The sequence below is a fragment of the Dromiciops gliroides genome, chromosome 1 (assembly GCF_019393635.1).
Source record: "Dromiciops gliroides isolate mDroGli1 chromosome 1, mDroGli1.pri, whole genome shotgun sequence".
NCBI lineage: Eukaryota > Metazoa > Chordata > Mammalia > Microbiotheria > Microbiotheriidae > Dromiciops > Dromiciops gliroides.
The window spans coordinates 657,074,511-657,088,625 of NC_057861.1; the positions used below are offsets into that span (position 1 = coordinate 657,074,511).

A 14,115-nucleotide genomic window follows, 5' to 3' on the forward strand; every position below is an offset into this window, starting at 1 on the left:
CCACTATAACACATTGCCTTTCAATCAGTATGTGTAAAAATAAAATAAAATAAATTAACAAAGTTTAAAAAGTAAGTAAATATAAGGGGCACTATGGGGAACTGGTTAATTTTTAAGTTTAAAATACAGAATTTGAACAAGCATTTATACTCTTAACTATACACTTATAAGAAGAAAATTATGATTCTTTATTTCAACAGTGTCTTCCTACATGCACTTGTATGCATCTTCACTTATCCAAGACCTACTCTTCCTTAAGGGCACATATCTACTCCAAATCCCTCCCATCCACTGTGATTCAGGACTGGTGTCTTTTTCTAATGTACTTACGCACCAATTAGAGCTTGCCTCTTAATACAGTGCACAATACAACAGTACATATTTGCTCTTACTATACTACTATTGATGATAAGAAACACATTTTGTGTCATTTTTACTTATCTCTTTTCAGTTATGTAAACTGCCAGAATGTTGTGTTGAAATTTAAATTTAACTGTTTTTTCCCCCCAGATAACCATGATGTTAACCGAGTGCAACTCCTCTCCCCTCACTCCTTTTGAGATCATATTGGGTCGATTGCTGTTTGGCTTACGGCAGCACGAGGCTTCAGCATTATTGAGAAATACTTTGAAATCATCTTTCAATGGTACAAGCACAAGCTCAAAGCCGGGTTCAACCAGTAATGAAAATAAGAAGAAACATAATAAGAAGACAGAATAAATTCACTTGGCGAACTCTAGGTTGCCAAAAACATTTTCTTACTTGTTTGCCTAGCAAATTGTGACAAACATTTCTGTTGTTAATGATGTGAGGTAAGGATGATGTTTAAGGCAATACAGGTGACAAAAAGGAAGTATTGCCTTCTGCTTGAGAGGCATACTGCTAGCCCTTTCAAAGTGGCATTGTAGATTGTAATTTCTTGGATGCTATGAGTGTATCATGTAAGAATGTTTTTCTAAGTTAAATATAAAAGATTCTATTGTGATCATTTTTAATAGTTTTGTATTGGTGAGATATGGCTAGCATTTTTACAAGCATTAGGAAAATAAACCTAAAAGATGGTTACAATATAACAAAAAATAAATGTTTTCATTTTCTCTTAGCATTGCTCATGTACCTTTTTTATTTGCACATGAAGTGTACCTTCAGTTTGCACTGCTAATTATCTTCTATAATTTAAAGGTGTGAAAGCTTGTCAACCATTTAATCTGAGCAATGAAGAGGGAGAATAAAACTTTATTAAGGTATTTCACATTATGAGTGAAACTATATTACCAGTTTGTTTCAGATACATTTTTCTATCTCTTGTCCATAAAATGTATCTGAAATTTTAGATATTTATATTATCGAGACTGGATATTAGTAATGTGAACTCCCTAACTAAAATCTACCTTCTCTTTTAAAAAAAGACACTTATTTTTTTCTTCCAAAATAAATCAGGGATTTAATTTTTCATTAACTATTAATCTCCTATTTTCCACTCTAAAAATTTGTTCCTCCTTTTCTTTTATAAAGGACATTTGTACTATCTGTAGGAGAAATCATTAATTGTTATTAACATTTCACATAACTAAGGACAAAGAAAGGCTAAAGAATTTAAGCTGAGTACTTTGTGGTAGTTGTTATCTTAAAGGAATTATCCCAATCCTTACATACATCCTATTTTCAAAATAGCAGTACAAAAAATCCCTTTTAGATATTCTTTTCTGTTGTGGCCTTTTTATATTTAGTTGAATGTTCCTTACTATCTGTTTCCAAAACCAGTTTTCATGAGTTGAGTATTAATAATATACAGGTAAATATATGATTTAAATTAAAATGAGTTACCTCCGTGTGAAAATGTAGCACACCCCTCTCTGATATCAGTTATTTTTTTTAAGTAGTTCTTGGATTTGGGGTTATAACCAAATACCCAAACAGAAACAATAAAAACACATAGTAATTCATTTGAACACAGAATAATGGCATTAAATCTAATTCCTTTTTGGAAATATTTTTTTAAAGTAATGTTAGATTTCTAATGCTTTATACTGCAGTTTTAAGTGCCAGTTAACACTTTGAGGCTTAGTGATGTGGTTTCATCTCCTAAGACTATGTACCTATTGCTACCAGAGGATTAACAAGTAGTATTTTTGGATGGTTCAGGAGCATTAAAATTCCATCCAAGTAACTGGTTTACAGATAGCCAGAATGTTTTATTATCAAGATATAAACACAACAGGCACTTGCAAGAGAACAACATGGCTTTTTGATATGTATCTAATGGTAAGAAATATATTTTTAATATTGTGATTTTAAAAAGACACTGAGTAAGAGTCCTGTATGACATTTGATACTCTTTGTATTTTAACATTTCATAGTAATACAAAAGATCTAATTGTCAGCCTAAATAACCTGGTCATTTTTATACCAAGTTAGTGTGTGACAAAGTGTTAAAAATTATTCTTGAAGTTTGCAAAATTACTGTAGCTGAAACAGACAATGTGCTATTTTATGTTTGTATTAGATACAGACTTTTTACCATTAAAGTAATTTATTCATCACTTATGGTTTGCTGAAAGATTTTTTTTTCCATTTTCTTTTTTTAAATGTGTGAAAACACTCCTGTGCTTCTAGGTGTCTTTTCATTATCAGTCTTTTCTCTAAATCACAAGCAAATTGCATTTGTGTAAAAGGAGCTGGATTTTAAATCAGGGAACCTGAATACAAATCCTGGTTAAACTGCTGGTACAACTGAACGACTGAATTCAATTCATCAAGTTTTTATTAAGTACTTGCTAGACAGTTTTCTAGGTGCTAGGGATACAAAAACAAAAGACACACTGCCTGCCTTCAAGAAGCTTACATGTTCTGCTCAAGGGTGGGTGGGCTGGAGAGGGAACAACATATACATACAGAATAGATGCAAAGTAATTTTGGTCATGGGGAGAACCACTAACCACTTGGGGGTAGGATGAGACAAGACTTCTTGAAGGAGATGCCCCTTGTAAAACCCTAGGAATTCTAAGGATTCCTGTTAGTCTGCAAGCATTTAGAAAGCACTTATTGTGTGCCAGGCATCGTGCTAAGTGCTGGGGGTACAAAGATGGCTAAAAATATGGCCCCTGCCCATAAGGAACTCTCATTCTGAGTAAGACAACATGCACATGATTATGCATGTACAAGAGCTATACATCTGTGAATACAAAGTGAATTCAGAGGCAAGGTACTAGGGTGAACTGCTGGGGAATCCAGAAAGACCTTCAGATCTGAGTTTTGAACTGAGTAGGGAAGTGGAAATGAAGAGCAAGAGCATTCCAGGCATCTGGAATAGCCTGTGAAATGCCAGGAGTCAGGAGATGGTATCCCATGTGAGGAACAGCAAATAGAATGATTTGGCTGTACTGTCGAGTGTGAGGGGGAATAATCTGAATCAGTCTGAAAAGGTAGGTTGGGTCCAGACTGTGAAGGATTTTAAAGGCCAGAAGAGTTTATATTTTGTACTAGAAGCGGTAGGGAGCTACTAAAGCTTTTTGAGAAGATGATTGAAGTTGTCAGACTTGTTTTTTAGGAAAATCATGTGGCATTTTGTGGAGGATGGATTAGAGAGACCTGAGCCAAGGAGCCCATTGGAAAGCTGTTGCAGTAGTCCAAGTGAGGGGTGATCAGAACCTGAACTAGAACAGGGGCCGTGTCATTGGAGAGAAAGAGAATGTCAAAGTTAAAATAGATAAGATTTGGGGCGGCTAGGTGGCGCAGTGGATAAAGCACCCGGCCTTGGATTCAGGAGTACCTGAGTTCAAATCCGACCTCAGACACTTGACTTACTAGCTGTGTGACCCTGGGCAAGTCACTTAACCCCCATTGCCCAGCAAAAAAAAAAAAAAAATAGATAAGATTTGGCAAATAATTGGATACATAGAGGGGCAAGATTGAAAAGCCAAGAATGATTCTGAGGGTGCAAATCTGGCTGATGAGAAGGATCATGATTTCCTATATAGAAATAAGGAAATTAAGAGGAGGGATAGGTTTTGGATGTGTCAACTTTGAGATGATAATGGAACATCTAGTTAGAGATGTCTAGCAGTTAGTTGGTGATGTGAATTGGAACTCCAGAGAGAAATGCATGTTCCCAGAAGGTAGACCTAAGAGCAGGGGGCTTCTTGTTCAGGTATGGATGACACTCAGAGGACTAAGGTTCCTTCCAAATCTGAGATTCTGCAATTCTGTGATAGTAGACAAGCACAAACCTATGTAGAAATGTTCACACAGATAGGGCAGGCATGGGAGAGAAGGTGTCTAGTTTATTTCATTTCCTTGACCATTGACTTCCCTATCTTCAGCAAGAGGAACCAATTATTATAGGAAGCCCAATCTGAGATCAAAGAGGATTCCTCAGGAGAGGCCTACTAGATTGGTCTGGTTTGGGAGGAGATACAGCTTGGGCTTTATGCCGGGTCATTGGATCTTTATATATAGGGGTCTACTTGTTTTGGTAGCACTTAATCTGTGTGTGGGTCATGGGATCCCAGACTTAATCTTTTAGAGATAGGGCCAGAGTATGTGGAAGGGAGTAAAATATAAGAAGACTAGAAAAAATAGGAAGGGCTCAGGTTGTGAAGGCCTTGAAAAGCCAAACCTGCTTTTATATTTGGCATGCTGTGGGTGCCCCACTGTAGTTTATTGAGTAGGTGTGGAAGGGGGGAACAGGACCAGACCCTGTGGTTTAGGAAGATCAATATGAAAGCTCAGTGAAGGATGTCCAAGAGTGGGAAAAGGTGATTGGCAAGTAGCTACATTTCACACACCTTGACTCTTGCATGTTCACAATGTGTGGAACTGATAGGCTCACTTCAAGGAACTGTGATTTCATTGGTATGTGTACACCTTCCATCCATGCAGATTATAGTGTTTTCAAGCTTTTGTGAATGACTTAATGGATGGCTAAATTGGCTCTTTCTGAACTGAGACTAGTCCACAGACAACACAGTCTATGCCTAGACTTGTATTCAAACCTTTTCATCTTGGTAGGATGGCTAGTATCCTTTTGAAGACTTTTCAAGATTGAGTTCTTATCCATACCACGGTGGATGAATTTAGTGGGGCTTAGCATAGTACTTTGCACGTAGTAAATACTGTGCTTTAAGAGCTTTTTCCATTTCAGTGAATTATGATCACAAGTAAAGTTAAGAATGCTAATTAAAACTTAAACACATGATACGCCATTTTCCTGAGATGGACTATGGTAACTTTACTGAATAAATAGTTCTGCAAATAAGCACAAAAGACTCCCTAAGATCAGGACACCTCCACTTTCCACTCGTTTCCATTCTAAATGGATAACCTTTTGTTCTAGGAGAAAAGATTTAGTAGAAAATCAAGAAAAAAATCAACTACAAAAACATGAGTATGCAATAGAGGGAAAACATGCCAGACAAACTAATTAGCTTTAACACTGTTGAATCATATTGTTAGTGAAAAGTGGAAAGGATATAGTATTTGGACCTTTATAAAATATTTTGTATACTAATACAAGGTTTGCCTTCAAATTTCATTTTGACTTCCATAAAAAGTAATGGCATGAAACCTTTTCCAAAAAGCCTTAATAAAGGAAGAGTAAAAATACACCAAGGAAGAAGTTGTCTGTTTAGGTATCACAGGGGTTGGTTTTTGACATTACTATATTTGACATCTTAATGAGCTGAATGAAGAAGTATGCAGTATCTTGATGAAATGTTCAGAGGACACTGGATGTTAGAAATACAAGTGAAGGGTGGTATAATTCAAAGGGCTGATACAGCATATTTGTAAAATGTAAATTTAGAATAGAATGATTTAAGACACAAATATTCAGAATCTAGGAGACACCTGGAAAGTGGTAATTAACCTCAAGGGACAGAATGGACAGATCATTAGATAGATTTGGAATATGATAGCAGAAAAGACCAGTGCTATTTTCTGTTACATACAAAAAGAAAGAACTCTGCTAGATCACACCTAGAATTTAGTATGTAGCTTTGGGGCAACTTGGTAACAACCAAAAAAATTTAGACCAACAGTATGAGGAACACGAGTATTTTAGTGCTTCAAGGATTCATGACTTCATTAGAGTGGGCATACCCCAAACCCATAGAGATAGCGATTCCTCCATACCTTACTGGATGGTGTATTGAGCTGCTGCAGTCAGAATGATTAATTAGTGGCCAATTTTGTCAAGTCTCTATACTCTTAGCTAGTTCTGAGAAAACAGATGTGTAGTCTTGTCACAAGGGCAAGGCTTGAAGGCTTTCCAATTTAACCAGGCCTGTAGTCTGCCACCTCAGCCTATAAGACCTTGAAGTTATCCACATTCCATGGTGAGGCATCAAAGGAAGACCAGTGGAAAAGGGAATCTGGATATCAGGTAAAGTACTTCAGTGATTTGTGGTCTTATCAAAGAGGTAATTTTTACCATCTCCGTAGGTCAGGAGCAATATTTAGATTATAAATAGAAATAAAGTGTATTTTACTATATAAAACCACCTCCAGCAATCCAGATAGCACTTTTTTTTTTAAACAGACTTGGCTGTCCAGAGTATAATGAAAACCAGGAACGAAGCAAGAAACACCCGAATAGTCAAAGCTGATGTTATAAATACCACATGAAGAACTCTCAAGGTTTATTCCCTAAGAGACCCCTTTAGGTTCTGCCTCAGAGCTTATTGATTCTTAGTTGGCTCATAATTTTAACAACCTTGCCTATCTGATTCCTTAGCCTGGAGGGGATTAAACAATAGAAAGAGAGGGATGTTAGAAGCAGGAAATTATTCCAGTTAAGAAGTGACAACTAAAAGTTTGACTGGAAGGAAGGAAAGCTTTGAAAAGCAAACAACTCCAAACCATGACCATACTGGGGTAATTTAGCATCAGAAAAAATGGCCTGGTAATCTCAACAGACCCTGAGGGTAACATTTATTGTAGTTGAGTATACTTAATGTATACTTAATGTAAATCATGATCCTGAATCATCATGAAAAGGTGGAATTGTGTCTAATGACCTTTGCTTTAAAAGAATAAGATTCAAGTGTAACAGATATTAGAAAGTATTTAATCCAAAATGGTTAAAACCTTTAAAAAACTATGGTGCTTAAAGGGATATTTTTGTGCTGGTTAAATGAAGTATTAACAAATTATGTATTCATACACTGATCAGGAAAGTTGTATTTTGGTTTTTTAAAAAATATTTTTCTTGATATTTTTTGTTTTATATTAATGTTTTTAAGACAAAAAAGGGAAAAAATAAGCATAACTGAACTAACTGAAAAAGCATAACTGAGAAAGTCTGAAGCTATGTGCTGTGTGCATTATGGATTGTCTGCTTCTGCACATGGGGTGGAGTAAGAGTGTCTTCTCATTTTCTTCTTGTGAACCATGCTTTTTCTTTATAATTTTGCAGCATTCACTTTTGATTTTGTGTGTGTGCGTGTGTTTCTGTTTACATTTGTTATCAGTCATTATGTCTAATTCTTGGCTCTGCTTCCTTCACTCTACATCAATTCATGTAGATCTTTCCATGCTTCCCAGAATGACTGTACTGAAGTCCTGACCAGGAATCCATTTTCTTTAGAGAAAGCTACAGGTAAGTTGAGCTGGTGAATTCAGGGGAGGGGGCATAGTGGTCACATATTCCCAGGGAGGAAGTAACAATTAGCCTCTGATAGTGGATGGAGAGCTGGATTTAGGAAAGCCTGGGTTCTTACTCCTGTCCCAAACTCTTGCTAGTTTTGTGACCCTGTGCAAGCCCCTTAAGTCTCAGAGTATCAATTTCCTATTCTATAAAGTGAGTCAGAAATACCTGCAGGTCTTCTAACAGGCTTATTATGATATATGTAAAGTGCTTTGTAATCCTTAAATGTCAATGACTGTTATTATTTTAGGTGATAGGTAGATCTTAGAAGTAATATTGCTGTCTTAACTTGAAGAGTATATGGAAAACAGGGAGAAAAAGATCCACTGTTTACAATTCATAATACAAGTCAGCAAAAGTCTTTATTTCAGTCCATATTTATAAGCCACTTCTGGGAGAAGCATCAGTTGGCACAAGAGAATGTCTCAAGGAGACAAGGGTATTTATAGGATATAGGAAACAGAGTCATGTTGCGTTCACAACTGGTAAACCACTGGTTGGGGGCAGTTTGTTGTGTTTCTGGGAAAGGAGTAGAGACTTCTTAGTCTGGTATTCTATTATTGGCCTTAGGAATCCACAGACAGGGTCTTTGATCAACTTTGCATAAAAACAGGGTTAGAGAAAAGCAAAACATAGAGACTGGTAATGACTACCTCTTTATACTTGTCAGATAGATTTCACAGGACTGCATCATAGAACAAAGAATATTAAGGTGGCACAATGAGCAACAATTGACATGGGGACAAGACAGAAAACTGACTATCTCTTCCTGTCTCTGTCATTGCCCTCTCTCTATTTCTGTTTCTGTCTCTCTTCTCTCCTTTCTCTTAAGAAGACTTTCTGGACTGTTTATGGCCTCCTCTAGATGTTCCATTTAGTTTCAGGTATGCAGTCAGGGATTAGAAAACTTAATTCACATTGAAATGGAGAAATTCTAAAATGGAGTTACTCATGTTAAGAAGGGGAAAATACAGTTCCCTTATTTCTCTGCCACCATCGTTTGTCTCTTTGAAGCATTTCCAGCTTCATTCAGTGCTAACCACCTCTCATATAGCTCCACATATACAAAGTTAGCAGTTGGGGTACTTGGGGCAGGAAGCGGCCAGATGTTACTAGCTGTGAGATGATACAGACTTCTGGGAAAGCTTTTGGGGGAAAGGGCATAGGGGGATTACATAGGATGGAGGTGGGGTGGAGTAGTGAGAACCCAGGAGAAGATGCCTCAAGGAATCTGGGGAACAGTATCCAGCTCGAGTCTGGTTGCCGTATGGTATAGGCTTGGGGATCCTAACCATGCAAGGACAAGCCTGCGAACCCATACTGAGGTTCTTTTTCCTTAGTCTCAATGGAGTGTAGTGATGCAGGGCAGGAGGCAGATGGGTTCAGTTCTGAGTATTTATGTGCAGGTTCAAGGAGAAAGAGGATGGTAGGCATCCTAAAGAAGAGGTTCCTTTATCTGATGGTATAGAGCCTAGCTTCTGAAACTGAGGGGCATAACCCCATATGGGGTCATGTGACTGAATGTGGGGGGGGTCGCAAAAAACTTGGCAACAGTGAAAGATTATGTGTACCTATTTTATATACCTATTTACCTGGGATCATGTAAAAATTTCTTGGGCAAAAAGGGGTTGCAAGTGGAAAGCGTTTAAGAAGCCCTGGTATAGAGCAGTGTTGGTGAGCGTGTTCCCTCTACATCATCGTTTTGTTCACTCGTCTGTATAAACGGTGTATCTTCTCAGTAGAATGTTAACTCCTGGGCTGTGACTATTTTCATTTAATCTTTAGTCTTTCCAGTGCCTAGCACATAGTAAATAAACAGTAATTCAGCTTCTTCTTTGATGATGGGGAGACAGCCTACTCCCATTTCTCTCTGGGAGAAAAAGCATGGCCCACAAGAAGAAAATGAGAAGACACTCTTACTCCACCCCATGTGCAGAGGCAGACAATCCATAATGCACACAGCACATAGCTTCAGACTTTCTCAGTTATGCTTTTTCAGTTAGTTCAGTTATGCTTATTTTTTCCTTTTTTTGTCTTAAAAACATTAATATAAAACAAAAGATATCAAGAAAAAAATATTTTTAAAAAATCATATATTCTATAATTCTAAATAATTTATACCTAAATCGAGAGCACAATATAACATATAATTATTTTTGCATATAACATGTGTATAGTTGTCTCCTCTGAGATACTACTGAGAGACCCCTGAGGACTGGGACAGTCTGATTATCTCCTTTATTCACAAAACCTAGCAAAGGGTCTGGCATATAATCCATGTTTAAAAATTACTTGTGTTTGATTGGCAGCTGAGCTAGCTGAACTTCCTCTTTATATAGATGAGTAAATTGTAGACCAGTGAGGTTAAAATGCAAGCTTACACAAGGAGTACAGAAGTAAGCCAGTACCTCAAGGCAAACCTTGGAAATTGCTTTCTCTGATTCTAAGTGTGGTACCATGCAGTCTTGATCAAGATATGAAAGCAGTGATTATTTTTCTGTATATCAATAAACAAATTAGGATTGAGGTTTTTTTCCCCCCTTTCTATTTTCTCATTCAGAGACCAGTCTTTGTAGGTCATCTTTGCTGTTGTTGTTTATTGTTGTTTGTCTTTTGTTCTTGAAGACATCAGTAAGGTGACTTTATGACTTGCAAGTGAATTGGATTTAAGTGAACCAGGGCAGTATAAAGTTATCAGCCCCACACTCTCCTATGTAGCCATCTGGGTCCAGTGGCAATATATATAGATAGATATAGATAGATCTGAATAACTGGAGATGGCCCTGTCAGTCAACCTCTGAAGGACCAGGCTGAGCCTCTGAAGGACCAGGCTGATGATGAGATGAGACCAATCCTCTGGAACATCCCTTCTCAATCTTGGGCAGGACCCCACCCAAATAGGAGTTTACTTCTGATTCAAGTGCAAATAGAATCTTATCTAGGTGAATTCCAGCCCTAAAACTTTAAGCGCACACCCTTGAAACCCCATCATTGTTCTACTTTAGTGGTCTCTGGGTAGATGAATTCTTTTCTCTGAAGTGTTGGAGGCAGCTGACTCTCAAGATCAAGTTTTTAGCTTAACCACCCCCTCATTAGAAAAAGTCTACCCACTCATTAATCATTAACCAATCAGGATTGATTTTCATCTGTCAGGGGCAACCCCTTTTCTAAAGGTATTTAAGCATTCAGTGATGTCCATGGTTTTGTCTTTAGTTAAGACCACTCACCATCAATTTATTGATTATTTGCTAGCTTAATTAACAATTTGATTATTAATTACCCAGAAACTCAGGCTTTTCATTTATTCCATTTAACAACAGAAAAGATCTCATGGGAAAACTTCAGTATATCCTGGGTCATTCCCTATATTAGGAATTTAATGTAGTAAAAAGAAAAAATGTGAAACTGGAACTTTTAGTGTCTCATTATCAAACACTAGACTAATGTGTTTATTTTTCTGTATATTGTGTACCTAATATTTTTCACTGATCAACCTATTTGTTAACTAGTCAGTACCAAATCATTTTGTTGATTACTGTGTTGTAGAATAATTTGAGATCTGATATTGTTGGGCCCTGTACCTTCCATTTAAATAATGATTTCCCTTGAGATGCTTGGCCTTTGTGTTCTTCCAGATAAATTTTGTTATATTTTTCTAGCTCTATAAAGTAAGCCTTTGTTAGTTTTTTTGTTTTGTTTTGTTTTTGTTTGTTTGTTTTGGATATAGCTCTGAATAAGTAAATTAATTTAGGTCATATTACCTTTTAAAAAATTATAGTGACTTGGTCTAACCACAAGCAATGATTATTTCTCCAGTTTTTTTTTTACTCTGTCTTTATGTGTATAAAGAATGTTTTATAATTGTATTCATATAGTTTTGGCATGTGACTTGGCAGGTAGATTGCCAAAATTTTTAAACTGTCTGCAGTTATTTTAAATAGATTTTTTTCTTTCTGCCGGAGATAGCCCTGCCAGTAAATAACAAACAGAAATACAGAGATTGGTGTGGGTTTGTTTCATATCATGCAACTTTGCTGGTTATTGTTTTAGTTTATTTTTTTAGTTAGTTCTCTAGCATTCTCTAAGTAAACCATCATATTATCTACAAAAAGTGATCATTTAAAAAAAAAAAGAAAAGTGATCATTTTGCTTCCATTTTGCCTATGCTTATTCCCTCAATTTCTCTCACTTGTCCTATTAATATAGTTAGTATTTTAGTACTAAGCCAAATAGTAATGTCGATAGTAGAGATTCTTCTTTTAACCTTGGTCTTTTTGGAAAGGTCTCTAGTTTATACCTATTACATATAATGCTGGCTCTTGATTTAGATAGATACTACTTCTCATATTAAGGAAAGATTTAGTTATTTCTATGCTTTCCAGTGTTTTATTATAAGGTCAAAATGGATACACGATTTAGACATAAGAGGTGATACCATAGGTAAATTAGGAGAGAAAGGAATAGTCTTCCTATCAGATCTTTGGAAAGGAAAACAGTTTTTGACCAAACAAGAGATAGAGTATATTATAAAATGCAAAGTGGATGATTTTGATTACATTAAATTAAAAAATTTTTGTACAAACAGAAGCAATGCATCCAAAATTAAAAGGGAGGCAGAAAGCTGGGAAACAATTTTTGAGGCCAGTACTTCTGATAAAGGCCTCATCTCTAAAATATATAGGGAACTAAATCAAATTTATAAGAACCCAAGTCATTCCCCAATTGAGAAATGGTCAAAGGATATGAACAGGCAGTTTTCTGATGAAGAAACCAAAGCTATGTATTCCCATATGAAAAAATGCTCTAAATCTCTAATGATTAGAGAGATGCAAATTAAAACAACTCTGAGGTACCACCTATCAGATTGGCTAAAATGACAAAAAAGGAAAATAATAAATATTGGAGAAGCTGTGGCAAAATTGGAACACTAATCCATTGTTGGTGGAGCTGTGAACTGATCCAACCATTCTGGAGAGCAATTTGGAATTATGCCCAAAGGGCGATAAAGTTGTGCATACCCTTTGACCCAGCAATACCACTTTTGGGTCTTTTTCCCAAAGAGATCATGGAGGGGGGAAAGGGACCCACATGTACGAAAATATTTATAGCTGCTCTTTACATGGTGGCAAAGAATTGGAAGTTGAGGGGGTGCCCATCAATTGGGGAATGGCTGGACAAGTTGTGGTATATGAATACAATGGAATACTATTTTGCTATAAGAAACGATGAGCAGGAGGAGTTCAGAGAAACCTGGAGGGTCTTGCGTGGGCTGATGATGAGTGAGATGAGCAGAACTAGAAGAACATTGTACACAGTAACATCAACATTGAGTGTTGATCTACTGTGATGGACTATATTCTTCTCACCAATGCAACGGCACAGAAGAGTTCCAGGGAACTCGTGATGGAAGACGATCTCCAAATCCAGGAAAAAAAAAAAAAAGAACTGCGGAGTATAGATGCTAAATGAACCATACTATTTCTTTTGTTTTTGATGCTGTTGTTTTTTTTCTATTTTGAGGTTTTCCATCATTGCTCTGATTTTTTTCTCTTATAACATGACTAATGCAGAAATAGGATTAATGTTATTATGTGTGTGTGTGTGTATGTATATATATATATATATATATATATATATATATATATATAAAACCTATATCAGATTACCTGCTGTCTAGGGGAGGGGGGAGGGAGAAAAATCTGAAATTGTAAAGCTTGTATAAACAAAGGTTGAGAACTATCTTTACATGTAACAGAAAAAAAAATACTTTATTAATTAAAAAAAAGAAATTTCTAAATTACATCAATAAAAGAAGTTTGAACACTAAAAAAAATTAGGAATGGACTTCATATCTTGACAAAAGCTCTTTATGCATCTTTTGCTATAATATGATTTTCATTCTTGTTATTAATATGTTCTCTTATGTTGATAGTTTCCTTAATAATCAACCAATACTACACTGCTTGCCACAAATCCAACCAGGTCATGGTATTTAATCTTTGTCCTATGTAGCTATAGTCTCCTTGCTGATATTTTATTTAAAACTTTTACATCATTATGCATTAGGGATTTTGGTCTATAGTTTTCTTTCTCTGTTTTGACTCTTTCTGTTTTAGATATCAGGCTCATATTTGAATCATAGAAGAATTTTTAGTAGGATTTCTGTTCCTATTTTTTTTTCAAACAGCTTAGGTAATATCAGAATTAGTTTTTCTTTAAATATTTAATAAAATTCAATTGTAGATTTGTATGATCCCAGGTTTTTTACAGCTTATTCAATTACTTTTTCTAGGATTGAGCTATTTAAGTCAAATATTTCTCCTTCTGTTAATTTGAGCATTTTATATTTTTGTAAATATTCATCCATTTTAGTTTGTTAGTTTTCTTGTCATAAATAGGCAAATATAAATTCTAATAATTTCATTTATTTCTTCCTTATTGTGGATTCAACTTTTTAATTTTTCATTGCT

At 35.9% G+C, this 14,115-nt stretch overlaps 1 protein-coding gene across 1 annotated transcript in view; it reads left to right on the forward strand.

Annotated features, from left to right (window-relative positions):
• The window catches only part of TMEM38B (transmembrane protein 38B), a 93,567-nt gene extending 91,024 nt beyond the window's left edge, over window positions 1-2,543 (forward strand). The window contains exon 6 of the mRNA XM_043978781.1: window positions 511-2,543. Coding sequence (XP_043834716.1) covers window positions 511-720 — 210 coding nt within the window. The 3' untranslated portion in view covers window positions 721-2,543. The remainder of the gene's footprint in view (window positions 1-510) is intronic.
• Window positions 2,544-14,115: the final 11,572 nt, after the last annotated feature.